The 18,175-nt window shown below is 38.6% G+C and overlaps 1 protein-coding gene across 1 annotated transcript in view; it reads left to right on the plus strand.

Moving 5' to 3' along the window:
* DCAF5 (DDB1 and CUL4 associated factor 5) overlaps nucleotides 1-18,175 on the plus strand; it is a 68,935-nt gene that overhangs the window by 39,861 nt on the left and 10,899 nt on the right. The window contains exon 7 of the mRNA XM_015630579.3: nucleotides 9,712-9,778. Coding sequence (XP_015486065.1) covers nucleotides 9,712-9,778 — 67 coding nt within the window. The remainder of the gene's footprint in view (nucleotides 1-9,711; nucleotides 9,779-18,175) is intronic.

The raw sequence follows: 18,175 nt of genomic DNA on the forward strand, positions 1-18,175 counted from the left end.
TTTCTTGCTCAAGAATTGTTGCCTGTGTCACAATGATGAATGCTATCGGTTCATTCCTGTTTTTTCCCTGTGTAGATAATGTGAGGCTCTATAACACTTGTGGTTGTAAAATCAACTGTGTATTGCCTTGTTTAAAAAAGGCGGGGGTGGGGTGAAATAACTTGTACCCTGTGAATCAAACAAAAAGTGTCTTGACTCTGGCATGCCCTCAGACATTACATCACCACTCAGCCTTTTCTGTTGACATTACACTGGTACAGGAGAGTTTCAGGAATGCACTGCTCACGGTACTGCAGGGCTGCTCCAACTCCCTATAAAGTTACAGCCCTCATTATGTTGAAATCTGTGTTCTAAATAGCCGTGGTTAGGGACAAGCCAGCATTTTGCAGGACAGAATTATTACGTGAATGTAACACTTCCAAAAACAAGATTAGCTGTGTAGGTGCCAGGGGTCTTGTATGGTTGTATATTGCCTTTGTAAAGAAAGAGAAGTTTTCTTCAGTGGTGTTCTGTGTGTCATCTAATTTGAAGGTCATTTATAATGGGAAGTAGTGCTTATCAATGTACAGGTTTAAGAACTAGCAAGAAGAAAGGGAATTATTCTTTTAGAGAATATATTGTAAGTTTCCTGTGCATGGAAGACTTCCTAATGAGTAGTAGCTTATTGCAGTCAGCATTTCTTAATATATGAAAAGCATTCGGTGTGCAAATATGTTGCTGTGCTTGGATAAAAAGAAAATTGATGTCTTACTCTGTCTTACATTTGGTTGCTTCCTAGAATTACTGATGACATTGTATTTTGGTTTTTGCTTTATTTAAATAGTAGTTTAAATTCCAGCTATATGCATAATACATTTATCTAGCAGTGAAATTACTTATTCATTTTTTTCCCCCTTGTTTTTGCTAGTTGACATTGGGAAATGCCTCTTCAGAGTCAAGGTCTTGACAGCAGGAGCTATAAGTTTGCTTTAACCCTTCTTGTTCCGATTGCCTCTTCCCCCATTCCTAGTGCATCCTGCCAGCCCCATTTCCTGTCTCCCTTCTCTTGCATTCCTGTAAGCCCTTGGGAGAGGTTTTTAGACATCTGCACAGCAATACATAAGCCCAAAAGGACCCATACTGAAGCTAAATTCTGGTGGGGTTGAACTCAGAAGACTTTGAATTTTGCAGGCTTTGTGTTCCTCATAGTACGTCACGGGAGATCTGTAGCTAGTAGTACCTCTCATATGCTCAGGTAAACTTGTTGGTTTCTTAGTAATGTAATAGAAATATTTTCCCTGCCACAGAAATCCTCAGTAAGGATTACTAAGTTGCTTTTGTTCATTAATAAAATTCCTGTTAAGGCCTTTCTGCATTACAAAAAGGCAGCTGTAAAAATGTTGATGGATTGTTCCCATTGATGCTTCTGTAAGCGTTTGAAACTGTCCCACACAGAGTTGGCTGCTTGTAAGATTAGGCATTTAGGGAGTGGGAATACAAATTTTTGGCTTGGAAATTTATGTACTAGAAGCAATGTGTATTTCTCCAGTCTGCTGTGTCACAGCTTTACTTTTTCATGAGATAGGCATGCTTCTTACTGGGGAACAAAGCTTCTGTTGTTAAAAAGCCTTTTAGACTCACCTGTTTGATTGTCAGGCTGAGATGGAAAACTTTTAAGCTGTTTTTTGTGCCAGTTTCAGCCTCTTCAAAAACACTCTCAAAGAGTACAGGGTAGTATATAAAGAGTACAGGCTGTCCTGGCTAGTGTGAAAAAATATGTCTTTTCACAGTGTTGTGAGCCCTCTTTGAATTCATTAAATATTGAAATGAAGCCCCATAATTTGTGCCCCAGAGTTTGTTATAAAGTAGAAGATAAAAAGTTGTGTAGATACATTGTAGGCAAATTCTTTCCTTAGCCATAAGTTTTCCAAAACACGTCTCAGAGAAAGCTTCCCCAGTTATGTCCCCTCTTACTTTAGGTTTTTTCTTTGAAAGACAGGAATAAGAGGTTAGTAACTTGCACAGGTGACTGCTCATTATTTTTTCATCTCCTGGTTAACTGCCTTGGAGAGAAGAATCTCTAGCTGGTGACAGTGAGAGCTGCTACAAAGAGGCAGCCACTCTGACTGGGCTTGCAGTTTGAGCTCACTAACAAGGCAGTGTGCCCTTGAGGGGACATCCTGTACTTCCCTTGGGCTGTGCTGGCACCCATCTGACCCTATAGAATCTGGCTGAAATACATAAATGGCAATACTATATGGCATGACTCATGACAATTTGTATGAGGTTTTACTGCTGTAGCTGCTGAATCAGACCACTGCTGTTAGGGGTTCCAATGTTAGCACAAGACGTGTGGGTGGGAACAGACCTGCTGAGGAAGTCAGCTAGTGATGATTACAGAAGTCTTTCAAGCTGTACTCAGTGGGAATTCTATACTAAATCCCTACATTTATCAACACCTGGATTCATCACCACAAAGGTACCAGCCTGACAGATCTGGTATTACAAAGAAATCGAAATATTTGACTAAATTACTGTTGTCCTTAATTGTTTTGCCTTGTTGTTTCTTTGCCTGTTTGTTTCTTGATGTTTTTGGAATAGGAAAAAGTCTTTTCCTCCTCCATAGTTGTGTCCCCACTTTGTTTCCCATCTTAACAATAAAGATGAATTGAAAGTAAATCTGTGGGTTTTCTACCTGCAAGAAATTCAGACAACATGAAATTATTATAAACTTCTAAATTATCAGTCATTTTTAAAAATGGAAAAATAGCAGGGGAAGCTTTTTTTTATATGATGTATAGAGCAGTCTTGACAGCACAAGAAGGTCTGGAAGCAGCTATAAAATTTTTGTTTGGGTTCTGTCAAATACTTCTCATACAAAATGTAATGTATAACACTGTGGTTGTGGTTTTCATATTCATATATATATATATATATATATACACACACACTCACACACAAATATACATGTGTGTATGAGGAGAGCTTTCTTACACTTTGCTCCTTTTTGTTAATAGCTTGCTTATCCCCCTTGAAATAGTTCCATGAGAAGCAGATTGTCATGTTCACATTGGAATTTTTTTGGGTCAAGGATGACTTCCCTTCTGGGTTTCCTGATGTTTAGTTAGTAAGGTGTATCTACGGTACTGCTTTGTTTTTAGTGGCTACTTAGAAAGTATCTCTCTCCCCTCTGTGTGACAGCTGCCCTTTTGTAAAAGAGTATTTCTGGACAATCCATAATTCTGGAATCTTCAGCTTCTTTATTAAATTTGAAATTGGCTGTAAGGCTTAGAAGTTCTTAGAGACTTCTTAGAGACAGAGAACTCTCTGAATTCTTAGAGACAGAGAACTGTCACAAGGAACAAAATGGCATAAGCCCTGTTTACTTAGGAAACCTTTCTTCCTTGTATAAATACAGAGCTTTTATATTCTTCATGTAAATGGATTCCTTTTCCACAGCTGATTACTGTGAATTCCAGTCTCTTTTGGGCAAACAGTATTTTTCAGACTTCAGTGATGCTTCATGTCAAACTCTGTTTTCCTCAATGCTTATCAGTGCATATTCCACCACTGAAGCAATGTGCAAATCTTGAGGAACTAAGACTTGAGCCTAGCAGACTGCCCCAAACCAGATTCTTTATCTGCTGTTATAGAAAAAGAACCAAAAGTCTACACCTCATCCATTAATTGTGTTATGTTACAGGTAAAATAGAGGGCCTGTACATCCTGTCTCTTAAAGAATATATTCAAAGCACCAGCCTGTTTCAAATTTGATTGCCTCTGTGCTTCTTCCCCAGCATGTGGGGTTTTTGCACTACTTGAAGAAGCTAAGGGACACTTTACTAAAACCCTGAGAAAAATCCTGTCTGGTCTGATCTTTTCTGCCCCAAGTTTCATTGGCCCCTCTGAAAAAAGGGCAGACATGCCCAAATGAGTTGGAATTGAGATTTAAGAAGTCTCTTTCAAAGCTGTGAACAGCAGCATGAAATTCGAGTCTGACAAGCATTTTCCTGCTAGTAACTTAGCAGTACTTACTTTTAAAATGGTTATAATTTCTGTGCCTTTATCTTTTGTTTGTGTAAAAGATTTATAATTATGTGGTGATGGTGCTTTATGATTTGTGCATTTAAGACAGGCTTCTACATTCTTCTTGTTCTCCCCTACATTAGTAGGGCCATTCAAGAGACTTGCTGATACTTTTGGAAACAAGATCCATGTCTGCTAGTCCTTTATCTAGGGCCAAAAGCTCAAAAATCTGTCTGATATAGGTCATAAGTCATACAACATTTTATGGGAGCAGGAAATGTGAATATTGGAGACTAAAATAAGGTATGATTTAGGTAAAATTTTATTGAAACAATCCATATTTAGTAGCACCTGAGGAAATGTAGCTTGTGGGATTTTGAAAGCTTTCAAACTGGCAGTGCTATGAACAAAAAATAAATTCCCCAGAGTGGTAGTACTCTGCAAAATGCAATGCTAATGCTACTGTTACTAGACTACAGAAGCAGATTTGATCTTCATTTATTTATATCAACTGCTGTAATTTCCTTGGGGAGAGAGAGAAAATGAGAAGTTACTGTGGAATGAGTGGGGAGTGCTAGTCTGATGTAATTCTTTCAGATTCCTGATGGTGGTTCATTTTAAGCATTTTATGCCTACTTGAAACTCCAGCTGAATTGGTGTTTTCTCCCAGGAGCAGACTTTAACCGTGCCTGAGAGTTTTCTTCCTTCTAAGGCAAACTTCTGAATCAGCAGCTCATAGTCATCTGGAAGCCTTTTCCTGTCATTGTTGCTAACAGCTAGGCATAGAAGCTGACTCTGGCCTTCTAAAAAAATTCCAGTGTTAACAGCAAGTGGTTTTTCTGTCTAATCTTGTGTTCATGTGAATATTGTAAATGTTGGTAATCTGAAGTCTTGGTCAAATACAGTAGAAAAAAAGGCAGACAATGAAACAGGTGGGTTTAATATTAGTCTGTTCCCCCCAAACATCTGAGCTCCTCATGCAGGGTCTGGTCTGATTCCTAACTCAGCACTGCAGTGGTTCTTGAGGTTTTGTTCAGTGTGAGTTTGTCTTTGAGGGGGAGAGTGGGAGGAGGACAGAGCTTGATGTCTTAGCTATTTAGTTGTCTCTGTGAATGCACATGTTTTTGCCTCCCCCTGGCTTGCCTCTGTGATTTGATTATCTGGGCTTTTGTTCTTTTAAGTGAGTGAATGGAAGGTACTCTGCTAGGAATCTATCCCCTCAGGACCAAAAATCCTTGTTCACAATTAAAGTGGAGTCTAACCATATGCAGGATGACTGTCTTTCATCTACCCTTTCTCATTTTTTCTTTATTTTTTTCCTTTCTGTTCCTTCATTTTAAAAAAGTCTACTCCATTCTCTCAGGATCTGAGCCTTATTAGCTAGAGTTTGGTGAATTTAACAGTAATTATTTCTTTGACTTTTCTAGCAGTAGGGACTGACTTTAGTTTTCTTAATCCTTATTCTACAACTGTGAACTATTTTAAACTATTGGCTTATTGTTGTATTAATAATGAATATATCAAAGAAAAAAATCACAAATGGTCCTGTAAATGTCCTGTAAATGTAACTTCAATCCAGCTGTGCTCTCTAGAGGCCTTAGGTTCTGATAGTCTTGGGCAGAGAGTACTAGATGGAATTGAGGATTGTTTTCCAAATGTCATGCAGGTGACATCAGGTGTGATTCTGACTTTGGCAGCTTGGGTGTCCACCCTTGAAGCTTCATGTGGCACATTGTTCTTGCAATGGCTTCAGTCATGAGGTTATTCTTCTGAAAGTCTCTTAATCTTGACCAGAAAAGCTGCTTTCTACTTGTCAGACCCATATCACCTGGTCTTACAGAAAAAGACAAAAGGAATGCATTTGGGAATTCAATTCTATGTTGTGAGAACAGCAGGAAAACAAGAACCCCAAAGGTATCCTTACAGGGAAAGAGAGCAGCAGACAATGCTGGCTGCTACAGTAGTGGCAGTGTAATGGCAGAGATAGAAAGTACTTGGATATTTTGTGGAATATGATCAATTTATGCTGATTATTGGCAGACCTAACCATCAAGACAAAATTTAATTTTTATATAAAAAGTTCACTACTCACAGCACATTGCTTACAACATCAAACTTGTGTACATGACTTTATCAGTTAATGCTTTTGGCATTTACTAATGGCTGTCTTGTGTCAAGATTAAAGCCATAAGTACTTTTTCAGCTCACATCCTGAGCTGAGCTTGTTCTGTGGCTGGACATAATTGCATTGCAGATGTTTAATTCATTCTTACTTATTTTCTCTTAATTCACTCCAGAATGCATTAGTCAAGTGTGTTTGATCCGTGCAAATGTCATTAGGCTTGAAAATGGTAATGAAGTGAAGGACTTCATGTTCCTTTTAAGTAGGTAGGAGTGGATTGAATATTTCTGCCACTGGAGATATTCTAGAGCCTTCTGGACACATCCTGGGAAGTCAGTTCCTAGGTGGTCCTGCTTGAGCAGGTGGATTGGACCAGATGACTTCCAAAGGTCCCTTCCAGCCTCAGCCATTCTATGATTCTATAAATCATCTCAAGGTACTTTGTCAACTTCTTCCCTTAAATTCCCCAAATTGTGATCACTTTAAGTCCATGTGCTGAACTGCAGATCCTGTCACTCTGGCCTGTCTTGCCATTAGTACTTTGATGAACCTGTGATGTCTGATGGAGCATGAAGGTTTCAGGTGGGCATTTTCCTGACACTGTTCACTTCTCCCCTCCTCCTTCCCCTCCCCCCTGTAACCCAAAGCCCAACCCTAATCCACCAAGACAATTATTTCCCTTTTTATGCTAGTAATCTTTGAAAAAAAATCAGTCAGAAGAGAGCTCTGGCAATCACCTGACTTTAGTTGCTTCTCAGAGCAGAGCATCTTCAAAGTCAGATTCGATTGCTCAGGGAATTGTTGAGGTAAATTTTGGGTTTGCAAGAGTGGAGATTCCACCATCTTTCTGGGGCTGAGTTGCAGTGTTTGTTATTCTCCTGAACTTGCTGTTCCTTTGTGCTCAGGTGGAATTTCCCTTGCTGTGACTGTTGCTTTCTGGGTATCTACTGCATGCCTGTGAGAAGAGTCTGTCCCTGCCTGCTCAGTATTCGCTTGAAGAGTGGGAAATTGTTGAGGTCCACTCTGTCCCTTCCCTTTTGTCTAAATGAAACAAGTTCCCTTGGGTTTTCCCTGCAGATCATGGGCCTTCAGCTGCAGCAGCCCTCTTGTTCACTCTATGTCTAATTCGCTAGTGTCATTCTTGTATTGGGGGACCCAAGCCAGATACAATACCCCAGGTGTGGCTTCAAAAACGCCAGATAAGAGGAATAATCATTTGTTTTGACCTCCTGTTTACACTCTTGACAGTGCATCAAGTTGCTGTTACTGCCCATCAATGCAAGGGCACTCTAAATTTTGCTATCTCCAAAGCAAGACAGAGCATACTGGGGTCAATGGTCCTTGCAGGTAGTACATTGCTCTGTGGGCAGTGACACATGAGATTTCCTGCACAATTGACCATTGAGTCTTACAGGATACACAGTGTGTTCCTCTGCAAATAACTTTTTGGAAGCAGGTTTGAAGGTTCTCACATGCACTCCATTCTCGGCACGTACATAACGTGTTTTTTCTGTCCTGTGTACCTCATGCAGGATATCTGAAATCTGTCACTTTGGGGCCCTATCATTGTTGGTTTATGATATGTAAAAAAAAAATAAATAAATAAAGGTATGGTCATAAATTCAAGATTTTCTAGGTGTTTTAGTTTAAAGTCTGTTTTTAGTCATGTGTCCTTGGCAAACTAGTTGCTGCTTCAACAACACAATTTGGTAATAAATAGTAACAATTGGCAACATCTCTATATAAATGAGACTTTTTTTTTTCCACTCAGCCTTTCTTTAAGAAAACATATTAGAGGCACTTTCTTTCTAATTGCTGAGATGTTTCCTATATGAGCTCTAATCCTTGGAGTTTTGGCACAGAGGCTCAGCCTGCTGTGGGCTAACATTTATGAACAGTCAAATGAAAGGGGAAGCACATATTCCTGGCACCATCAGGTCGGTTTGGAAGGTAAATTGCCAAAGTGCTTGAACATGTTGGCTTATAGAAATAACTTTCTGAGTTGGAAAGTGTGGGTTTGTGAGTGATTCTGTACTAGTGTGCACAAGCTTTTAAAGGAGCTTTTGTTTGATCAGTGCTTCTTACCTGTCAGAAAATGAACAGAATTGCATTCATGAGTGCTTACTCATATCCTGCGTTCTTAAAAATGAGGGGTAAAAAGAATGCTTGGATTATGGTAGCAGGAAACCAGAGAAGTGATTTTAGTGGTTTGTTATTGCATTTTCATGAAGAGAAACATACAAACACTGCACTAATAGAATTAGCATTGCAAACAGAATTTATGCAAATGGATAGCCATTTTTTTTTTCTATGATAGTGTATATTTTTTATTTGCTTCTCAGTCATGTGTTATTCCAGAATTTGTCTCCTCTAACTGCTTTGGTGTTACTTTGTCTGATGATTTTATTTCCCTGAAGAATGAAAGGCAGAAACCAGTTATATTTGAGCCAAGCAAAACAGAATTTGTCTCTCATCAAAGGTCAGAAAAGGGACAAACTGGCTTAATTTCTTTATTTTTCTCCCTTTCCCCATACCTAATAATAATAATAAAATGTAAAACCCAGCTTCTTGACTGTACTGATTAAACTGCAGCCTAACATTAGTGGAGGGACAGAGATTTACACTGTCTACACCAGTATAACTGGAATTGGAATCTGCCATTAGTTCCACTACGTGTCATTTAATCTCTAATTTGGGAGAGAAATAAACTGTACTCCTTGTCATTTATTGGAGAATAAGTATTTGGAGGTAAGGCACAGTTTGTGGCCTCTTGGAACTGAGAGGCATAAGCTTTTTGCCACATCAAATGTCACCTGTCATTCCAGTGCATGCTTGTAGTGTATTAAGCTACTTTAAATTGCATATTGCCTGAAGTTCTGCACAATAAAGAGATTGTTTATCATTTGTGCACTGCTGAAAAAGGGCAGCCTTCCATCTCTTCAGAGAAGCTATGAACAGGAAAAAAATGAGTAGTGTGATAAATGTGAGGGGGAGTGGGGGGGCTTTAAACCACTTGAGACTTGCTGACAGTGAATGTTTAGCTTTGTTTTTTGTTTAGTGTTCAAGATTATTCTCAGTGACTGACTTTTGATGGTCTTGGTAGACATGTCTGGTTTGATGAGTAATGGACATGCTTGTGTGTAATGGACAGGGCAACTCTCTTCCTAGGTATGTGTTTGATGGAGTTTTCCTTGGTAGTTCAGGAGATTAGAAAAAACTATGAAAGTCTTGGACATCAAAAAAAGACCAGAGTTGCAGGTTGCAAAATAGAGAGTATGATCTAGACCTAGGCATACTTATATTAAAGCCAACCAAAATTCATAGCCTTATTTAGCAAAGCAAACATACATTTTGGGCAGTAGGCATTAGATATATGAAGTATGCTTTTGGTCCATTTGTGCATGCAACATTTTGGTGCTGGTACTTCATTCCCATTTAAATGTAAACAGATCTGTGAGGTGAAAAGAATGATGCAAATTATCCTTTCTTGCTCATTTTTGGTTTGGAGGAAGTAGATCAATAGTAAAATAGCATAATTCAGGTGATACTTTATCATAAACTGCTTTTATTTTTATTCCTAACAGTACATCCTTTCGGGCTCTGATGACTTCAATTTGTATATGTGGAGGATTCCTCCAGATCCAGAAGCAGGTAAGTTTTGTTGTTTTAGGTGGGGAAGGAAGAGTGGGGGTGCAGGTGTATGACAAATACTAGACTGTTTTTTTTTAAAAAAAAATTGCTGTTCTCACACTGTGAATCTAGAGCAACTCTGAGGGAAGCTGGATAGAGAGAGTTTACAAATGCCTGATCCAGTGTCTGGGTAACAGTGACCAATGCCATTTGAATGTTTTATCATAATGATTTTCTATTTTTTTTTCCCCTCTCATGTGATGATCATTCCTCCCATAATAAAGCTTGCAGCATGGAATGGTGCTGGGTTCACAGGGTGCTCCTTACAGCTCCTGTGCATTGACCTCCTTTCCCCTCTCATTGCTCTTATACCAAAATCTTCCCCCTGATTTCCAGTGCAGAAGAGTTATGCTTTTTTACTTTCTGGGTGGAGGAGCACTATCAGCTGGTGGAAATGGCTGCTTTTGACTAATTTCTGACCCATTCCCATGGGGCAGACATGGGAAGCAAACAGCAAGTAGCACAGCTCTGTATGGAAGAGAGATATGTTAATGAAAAGCAGCAGTGAGGGGGCAATGCAACAATCGTATTGTGAATGCCACTGTTGGTCAGTGTCTAATTTGATGTGGTCTAGTAGGGTGTAGGGTTTGGCAATATGACACTCTAAGCCATGCAATGTCAGCATCTCTCTCCTGTTGGAACAAATCACTGCACTTGTACAAGGGTGTTGAATTTTAATGGAAAGAGACAAGACGCAAAACTGTACCAGTGTTTTCATTTTCAGTGGCTCTGACTCTTTAAACTGTACCTTTCAGTGGTATTAAGTACTACTGAGGGCTATCCTGTGGCCTCAGATGCTTTCAGCAATAGTGAGAGAAAATTACATGTTGTGTTAGAGGTAAAATGAAATTATTTTTTTTTCATTTTCAAAAGTTGTTAATAACAGCTGTATAATCCACAGCTGAGAGGATGAATAGCCTTGGCTAATGGCAGGGTTTTGAGGAAAATGGCATTCTAATTTTGGGGGTTTTGCTTAGTTAACCAACATTTCATGTTGCAGTCCACAATCCTGAAGATAGTCCTGCTAAATATCAGTAGCTTGGCCTTCTATCTTTACATAGAGTTTATAGAGCTTTTCTTTTTGTGTGATTTTCTTTTACATTTGACACTGATTTACTACTGTTTATGGATTTTTCCTCAGTTAAAACAAAGATTACATAAGTTAAAATTAGTTATTTGTTTGGAAGTTTTATTGTATGAACTGTAGAATTGCATTTTCTGCATGTGTCACCATACTGTCCTGACTTCCTTTGTAAAATCTGGATTTGAGATTTTCTTTATTTATTTTGCTTTTCTTTTTATGGCTGTGATGCTCTTGAAAACTTTTTTTCCCACACACCTCCATGTGACAAACTTTTTATCTGGGACTTTTGCACAAGGATGCTAGCTAATACTTGTTGCATCTGTAAGCAAAATAATTATTAAGCAAAATAACCTGCTTTAGAGTAGTTGTTACATAAAACTCTGTAAAAAAGATACATGCTTTCAAAAATAGTTGCTATTTACAAATAGGTAATACATTTTGATCAAACAGATTTACAATTTTCTATGTGATTTACCACAAAACAATGTCATCTGTGTTTTTGTCACGTTTCTTGTCTCTGGTACTTGTAACTTCAGGAAGGGTGTCAGTACACTTGCAACATTTCAGTTACAAAATTATTTACTTAATATCAATTGCCCTCAGTGGTTGCTTAACAAATCAGAAGCTCCAGGAGCAGGAATGTGTATGTCTTAATGTCTTGTAACTTGAACAGTTCTCTTTTTGAAATGTTTTAGCAAAACTCACAGGGTTTGTTTTGTTAGGCCCAAAGGTCAGCTTCTGTGGCAAATAACTAATTGGGCATCCAGATCATCTCTGATAGGCTTATTGAAGCTTTTCTTGTCTTCCTTCAGCTCTTCTTGAAGAGTTGTGCCCATTTTGAATGTGTTGAAATATCCTCTCTTAAATCTTGTCTTGCTGTTCAGAATAATTGCCAGAGAGATAGGTTGCTGCACTTACTTCTTGGAGAAATAGTCTTGCCGTAGGGATGTAGAGACTTGGGAAAGCTTTTGCTTCAGTGGAAAACTCCTTGTTCTTATGTTCTAGCTAAAATAGGAGTGCCTTTGGGTATGTGATCTGAGAGAGTGGAATGCGGTCTTTCACTTAAAATAGTGTGCAAACTAGACAGGATGATGTAATGTCCTGTACCGTTGGTTGGTATTTTAAATAAAAATATCTCTCTAACTGATTTCTGCCTTCCGGTTGAACTCAGACATTGTGTTGCTATAAATATTTGTGATACAACTCCCTTAAGTTGTATCAGTTATTTGAAAATAAGGAATTTTTTGCAAGCTTGTATCTTTTTAAACAGCTGCATCCTTAACAACAGCTCTGAAATTAATTTGTTTATGCATAGGTACACCAAGTACTGGTTATCCAATGGTTAGCAACATTAGTGAACAAAAGATGAAGAAAAGTGTGAAGGAATGTGCTAGTCAGACAGTTGCAAACATATTTCAAGTTGGAGAAAAGTGTTTGCCTGTGCTGGTGTTTTTCCAGGAGAATATGAGAAGTTCTGCTGTTTTATTTTTTTTCAGATAGTCATATTTTAGAAGTGTTCTTCCAGTAGGTTGCAATAAATCATTCCCATAATCAGCTGGAATCTGCAAGCTCTTTTGTTTGCTCCAATAATTAGTCAGGATTTTTGCTGCCTTTGGGAGAGGGAGGTATGTGAAAAAAGGTGTTTCCTAAATTGCTTAGGAAGCCATTCTGTTGAAGAGTTTTACTGACTCCCTCTATAGTCTTAGATTATTCTGAATAGGCCAGGATTTCCTATTCCAGAAGGTTGGATAATTTTTTACCACCTTTTGTGGTTTCTTAAAGATGGAATAGTTTGCTTATTTTTCCACTTTCATCTCCATCCAGCTTTCCACTGTGCTTTAGAAGTAATTGCCAAATGTTTCATGAATTTGTTAGCCAGTTTCTTCTTTAAAGTAATCCATGAAAGTATCACAGTTTTTTTTCAGAGGCAGCTTCTAGCAAAGTTAATACATAAGTCTGGCAGAAGAAAAGCAGTCTAAGTTTCCACAACTTTTACTTGACTCCAATGCAGGCTGGAAGTGAGAAGAGACATGAGTCCTACATGACTTGTCCAGCAAGCCTATTAATTTTTAAGCACTTAAGGTGTTATCAAACCTAACCGATAAACATGGTCTATTAGCTGGTAAAGAACCCTGTTGAAGACAGAGCCTGACATGTCTTGTGGAGTATTAGAGGGTTCAGTAGACCGAAAGTTTTCAAAATGGAGTTTACATTCCTCACTCCCTATTCTGAATCATCTGTGCAACTCCTGCTTTTGAAATATTGCTCAAAGCTGCTGTGTGAGGGATATGGTATTTATTTATGATTGAGAAGACAGCTGGGGATCCTTCATTTCATGTGAGCAGGCTGTCACCAAGTTCTGGAAAACTTTACTAAATCAGAACAGCAAACTGCATTTCAAAACTTCTTAATTCTGCCTTTGACTGTAACTGCAAGCAAGAAAGGGCCTGTCATTGTGGTCCAGTTACTAAACTAATTGCACAAATGCTCAGCAGAACTGATGCAATTTTTCTTCCTTTTTTTCCTCCTCCTTGCTCTTTGTAAATGCCAACACTTCTTCAGGCTTGAAGAATTCAGGAACAGATCTTTTCACAATACTTGAACAGGGCTATCTCATTGGAGACAGCTTTTAGTTTAAGTTCTCAAAGTTCTGGGCTGATAAATGAAGATGAATAAAAAATTAAGTGTTACTTAATGTCTTCAGCTACTTTTGAGATATTTTATGTGTGGGTACATATGCATATATATATATATATATATATATATATATATATATATATATGCCTACCACTTGGTTGAGGCAGGGGGAAGCCATCTGACCCAGTGGGGAGCATGCTCTGGAGGGTTTGTGGTGTTTAAATAAAATTATTTTTCTCAGGTGTGGTCTTGGGATATAGACTGTTTTACTTTTAGGACTAGTTTCTCTTTCTTCAGTCAGTGTTGACCGTATTATGCTATGGAACAGTTGTTTGATTGACACAGTGAGAAAGTGCTGGGTCATTGTAGAAAAGGTTCTTGTATTAGGTGGAATTGGGACTGGTTTCTGTGTAATTTTTTGGATTGTAATAATACCACAGACCTGTGGAATGTACAGGCCAAGTGGCATCTATCAGAAAACAAGGCAGCATTGGGTGCTTTGTAGTGCTGTAGACAAGTGAAAGAAGATTCAGCATGGAGTGTTTCTCTCATCAGCCTTAGTGTGTTTAATATCTAATTCAGGAATAGGAAGCTGAAGATAACACTGAGCACTGGGAGAGGCTTTAATCCCTAGCAGTTGGGCATCTAATTGTACCAAAGCTCCTTTCTCTTGGTTGTATTGAAAATGTTTGCAGCCACCAGTGCAAAAGAAATGCACAGTCAAGTACTTTCCACATTTCCATTAAAAAAACCCAAACCCAACCACAAAAAAGCAAGCACAGCTATTGGTTGTGAGATAATTTCGCTTAGTTTATATCTGTTATGTTCAGAAGGCATAGTAGGTGGTGGTAATTTGCATTGTTCCAATAAGATTGTGAAACCTGTTGCAACCTATGCCATTAAGCACACCAAAAAAAGCAGTGTCTGTCAGACCAGGAGGGGAACAGAGTGGAAAAGGTCTGCCAAAGTTTATTTCTATAGTAATTTTGTCTTAGCTTTCATATCATTGTTCAGCTACAATGGTGATAACAACAGTGGGAGGATTGGGATAGATAAGGTATATGGCAGATATTTAGAAGCAACAAAAGAAGGGAGAAAATATACATCCAAAAATAGCCACTACAGCTTTCTGCATAGTCTTTAAATGTTTAAATATTGCTTTTCTCTTTGGCTTTTGGAACCTCCACAGAGGTACAAGACCGCTGTGGGGCCCGGCAAATGAGTTGATTGCCTGGAAGAGCATGTTGTTGGAGGCAGAGACTGCTCTCTGTGCTTTCACTCGAGCTCTGTAAGGCCATGCTGATCCTTTCACCTTGCCTGGAAGCTGGAGAGGATAGTCAAAGGTGTCAAAGGAAGCAGTCTGAAAATGGAGTTGGAGCTGCACTCTTCTGAGGGGACACTTTTGGTACTTCTGATGTCTCCTTTTACCATGCTAGGAGGAGATGGAATCTTGGCCACCTCTTCCTGCTCTCACCCCATATTTGATGTGAGAATGACCAAAGTCAGTTTTGCTTGTGCTGTTGAGAAACATTTAGTAAGCCTGGCTGCTGCCAGATCTGGAGTCAGATTCCTGATCCCAGAAGAAGGTATGCTGCAAGGCCCTGTGGTCTCAGGGTGAAAGTGTTTCTGTTTAAATCTAACTTCTGTGCAGATTTCAGATCTCCTTAGGTCTCTGAGGAGCAAAGACATCTACTGGCATCCATTGTATGAGACAAATACAGGTGTGTGAGTGTCCAGAGAGAGATCTTTAAGGTACCTAAACAAAATCTGCTGCACTGAAGGCAGAGGCCCTTTATGCTGTGCATATTTGCTTGTATTGTGCTGTGCATTTGCTTTCCAAATTATGGTATCTCTCTTTGTTAGCACATCATGATCTCATAGGATTCAAATGCGAAGTAGTGGCCTACGATCTAAATGTACCCTGGATTATTATTAATGAAAACTAAATTAATTTTAAATGAGCTACTACTGTAGCGCCAAGTACTGCAGTGGATTGATATGTTATGGTACACTGGCACCAGCTGCAAATATCTGGTTCTTCTCAGGAGTTTTCAGCACTTGGAGTAATTCACAAGGCTTGTATGAAGTTATGCTTTAGTCTTTGTAATGTCTTTCTACCTTATATGAACAAACAGTGGGATTTCTTTTCCAATGTCCTAGATAGAAAAGACTTCTTAATGAGGTCATTTAATTCCTCTCTTACAGAGCCAGTGGAGGATAGTTCCTTATCCCAACAAGTTCTCTGGCATTTTGACAGGTTTTTTAAGTGTTTGGAGTAATGCAGCTTCCATTAGTTTGGAGACTGTTCAACATTCTCACAGGATTTCTGCACTAGAACACTTTTCTTAGTAATCTATCACTTTTGCTTTTTCTTTATCCTTCAATTAATTTATTCTGGCTTTTTCTAGACACTGCTTTTTGTTTTAGAGCTCATGCAGTTGAAGCCAGACTGGTGTCTAAATCTCTCATTCTTCTTTGTTACAAGTTACTAGAGTTTTTAGAACGAATTGGGATGTACCATACAGCATGTTTGCAATATGTCAAATGTCAGCTCATTCACATAAGTATTTACAAAACCACATAATTAAGTAGTAGTTCATTAGCCTAACATTTAAAACATAAATTAATAAAGCAAACCAAGAAGGAATCACTTTGGCAGCTTAGTAGACATCAACTACTTCAAAACATTGTATTAGTCCTTCCTCTGTACAGGAGCCTAGAGAGGCTTGTATTGCAAAGATATTCTTGTCAAGCATGGATGGGAAATCTGTTTTAAAATGTACATATTAGATTTAGCCTTTTATAAGTAATTTCTTTCAGCTGGTCAGATATCATAGTAGGATATTATTTAAAGGACTTTTTGAGATTTTGTATTGCTCTTCTTTGGAACACTTATTTGCAGGGTATAAATTAAGAGTGATTTTCTTGACATTTCAATTTGATTATCAAATAAAAGCAGACCAAAAAAACCCCATTGACCAGCAGAGCTAGAGCATTAAACCACTACTCAGGACTGCCTTTAAGCATGGCAATTTTTGGGTATTGCAAAATCAGCTAGAACATATCCATCTCTTCCTTCCAGTACTTAGAGGTTATAAAATTATAAGCCTTCTAAAATTGGCATAGTCAGCTTCTGAAGACTTTACAATTTATTTTTTTTATCTATTATTAATAACAGATATGTAAGCTAATGGCTTCTGTATGAACACTGCTTATATATGTTGGAGCTAGCTAAGAATATATAAAAACTGCTGTGCTTAAAGAGTTGCAGAACCCATGCATGCTGCTAAATTTAAAAGCAAATAAGTAAAAAACCCTAAAAAACCGCTCAAATGTAAAAAGCAAAATTTGAGTGGTTTTAGGATAGCAGAAGTCAATTCTGCTGAAACAGTTCAAATAAAAATACCATTTCAAGGGAAGACAGCAAAAGGAAATGGAATTTATTATATGGAAAAAATGGAATTTGAACATTTTATGGCTAGCCTCCACTTAATGTACAGATGCACTTTCTTTTTTTTTTTCTTTTTGCCAGCAGAGATGAGCAAGTATAACTTAGCTCACGCTCTGAGATGGATAAAGGCTGTTCATCTGCAGCTAAGCTTCTGCTGAGGGGGACCAGGGGGATTCCAGATATGTCTGGACACAGGCAGATTTCTGCCATGCAGTTACTGATGTCATATGATGACAGCTGTGGTGGACTACTATAAAATAGAGGGACTGCTTTCAAGATAAGCATGTAGAAGACTGCATCAAGAGCTTGCTTAGAGGTGTTGCTTAAGCACATTGGAGTTGGTGGACTAAAATTACATCAAGCAAGGGATTGTCCAAAAATGAGGTTCTGGGACAGTCTATTATATTTGACACAAAGATTATGAGAGTATTGCTGGAGTCAATACTTTCTGCTTTAAATCATTAAAACCTTCCTTATCATTGGTAAAAGCTGACTGCTAAGATTTGTATTTCTCCTGAGGCAATTTAATGTAGCTGGGCAATTCTTTTAAGGAGCCTTGTGGGGGAACTTCACCTTCATTTTAAGAGGAGGGAAGTATGTTCTATTACAGTGCTTTCCCTGAATTTACTGATACCTGCTTAAAAGGAGTTCAGGGAACTTCAATATTAAATCTGAAATCTTTGGAGTTCCTTCATAGAATTGTAAAACCATAGAATCATAGAATGGCTTGGGATGGAAGGGACCTTTAAATGTAGTTCCAACCCCTCTGCCAAAGACAGGGGCACCTTCCATGAGACCAGCTTGCTGAAAGCCCCATCCAGCCTGGCCTTTAACACTTCCAGGGATGGGGCAACCACAGCTTCTCTGGGTAACCTGTTCCAGCATCTCATCACCCTCATTTGAAAAAACACCTTCCTTCTATCCAATGTAACCCTACATTCTTTCAGCTTAAAACTGTTGCCCCTTTTTCTGTCACTACAGGCCTTGGTAAAAATTGTCTGCCTTTCTTATAAATCCCCTTTCTTATAAGTCCTTCAATAAGTTGTCCCTGGAGCCTTCTTTTGTCCCAGCTTAACAACACCAACTCTTCCAGCTGTTCTTGTAGGAGAGGTGTTCCTTCACTCTGATCATTTTTGTGGCCCTCCTCTGGACCCAGAAATACACTTCCAGGTATTTCTTGTGCAGG

The sequence above is a fragment of the Parus major genome, chromosome 5, assembly GCF_001522545.3.
Source record: "Parus major isolate Abel chromosome 5, Parus_major1.1, whole genome shotgun sequence".
NCBI classification, from domain to species: Eukaryota; Metazoa; Chordata; class Aves; order Passeriformes; family Paridae; genus Parus; species Parus major.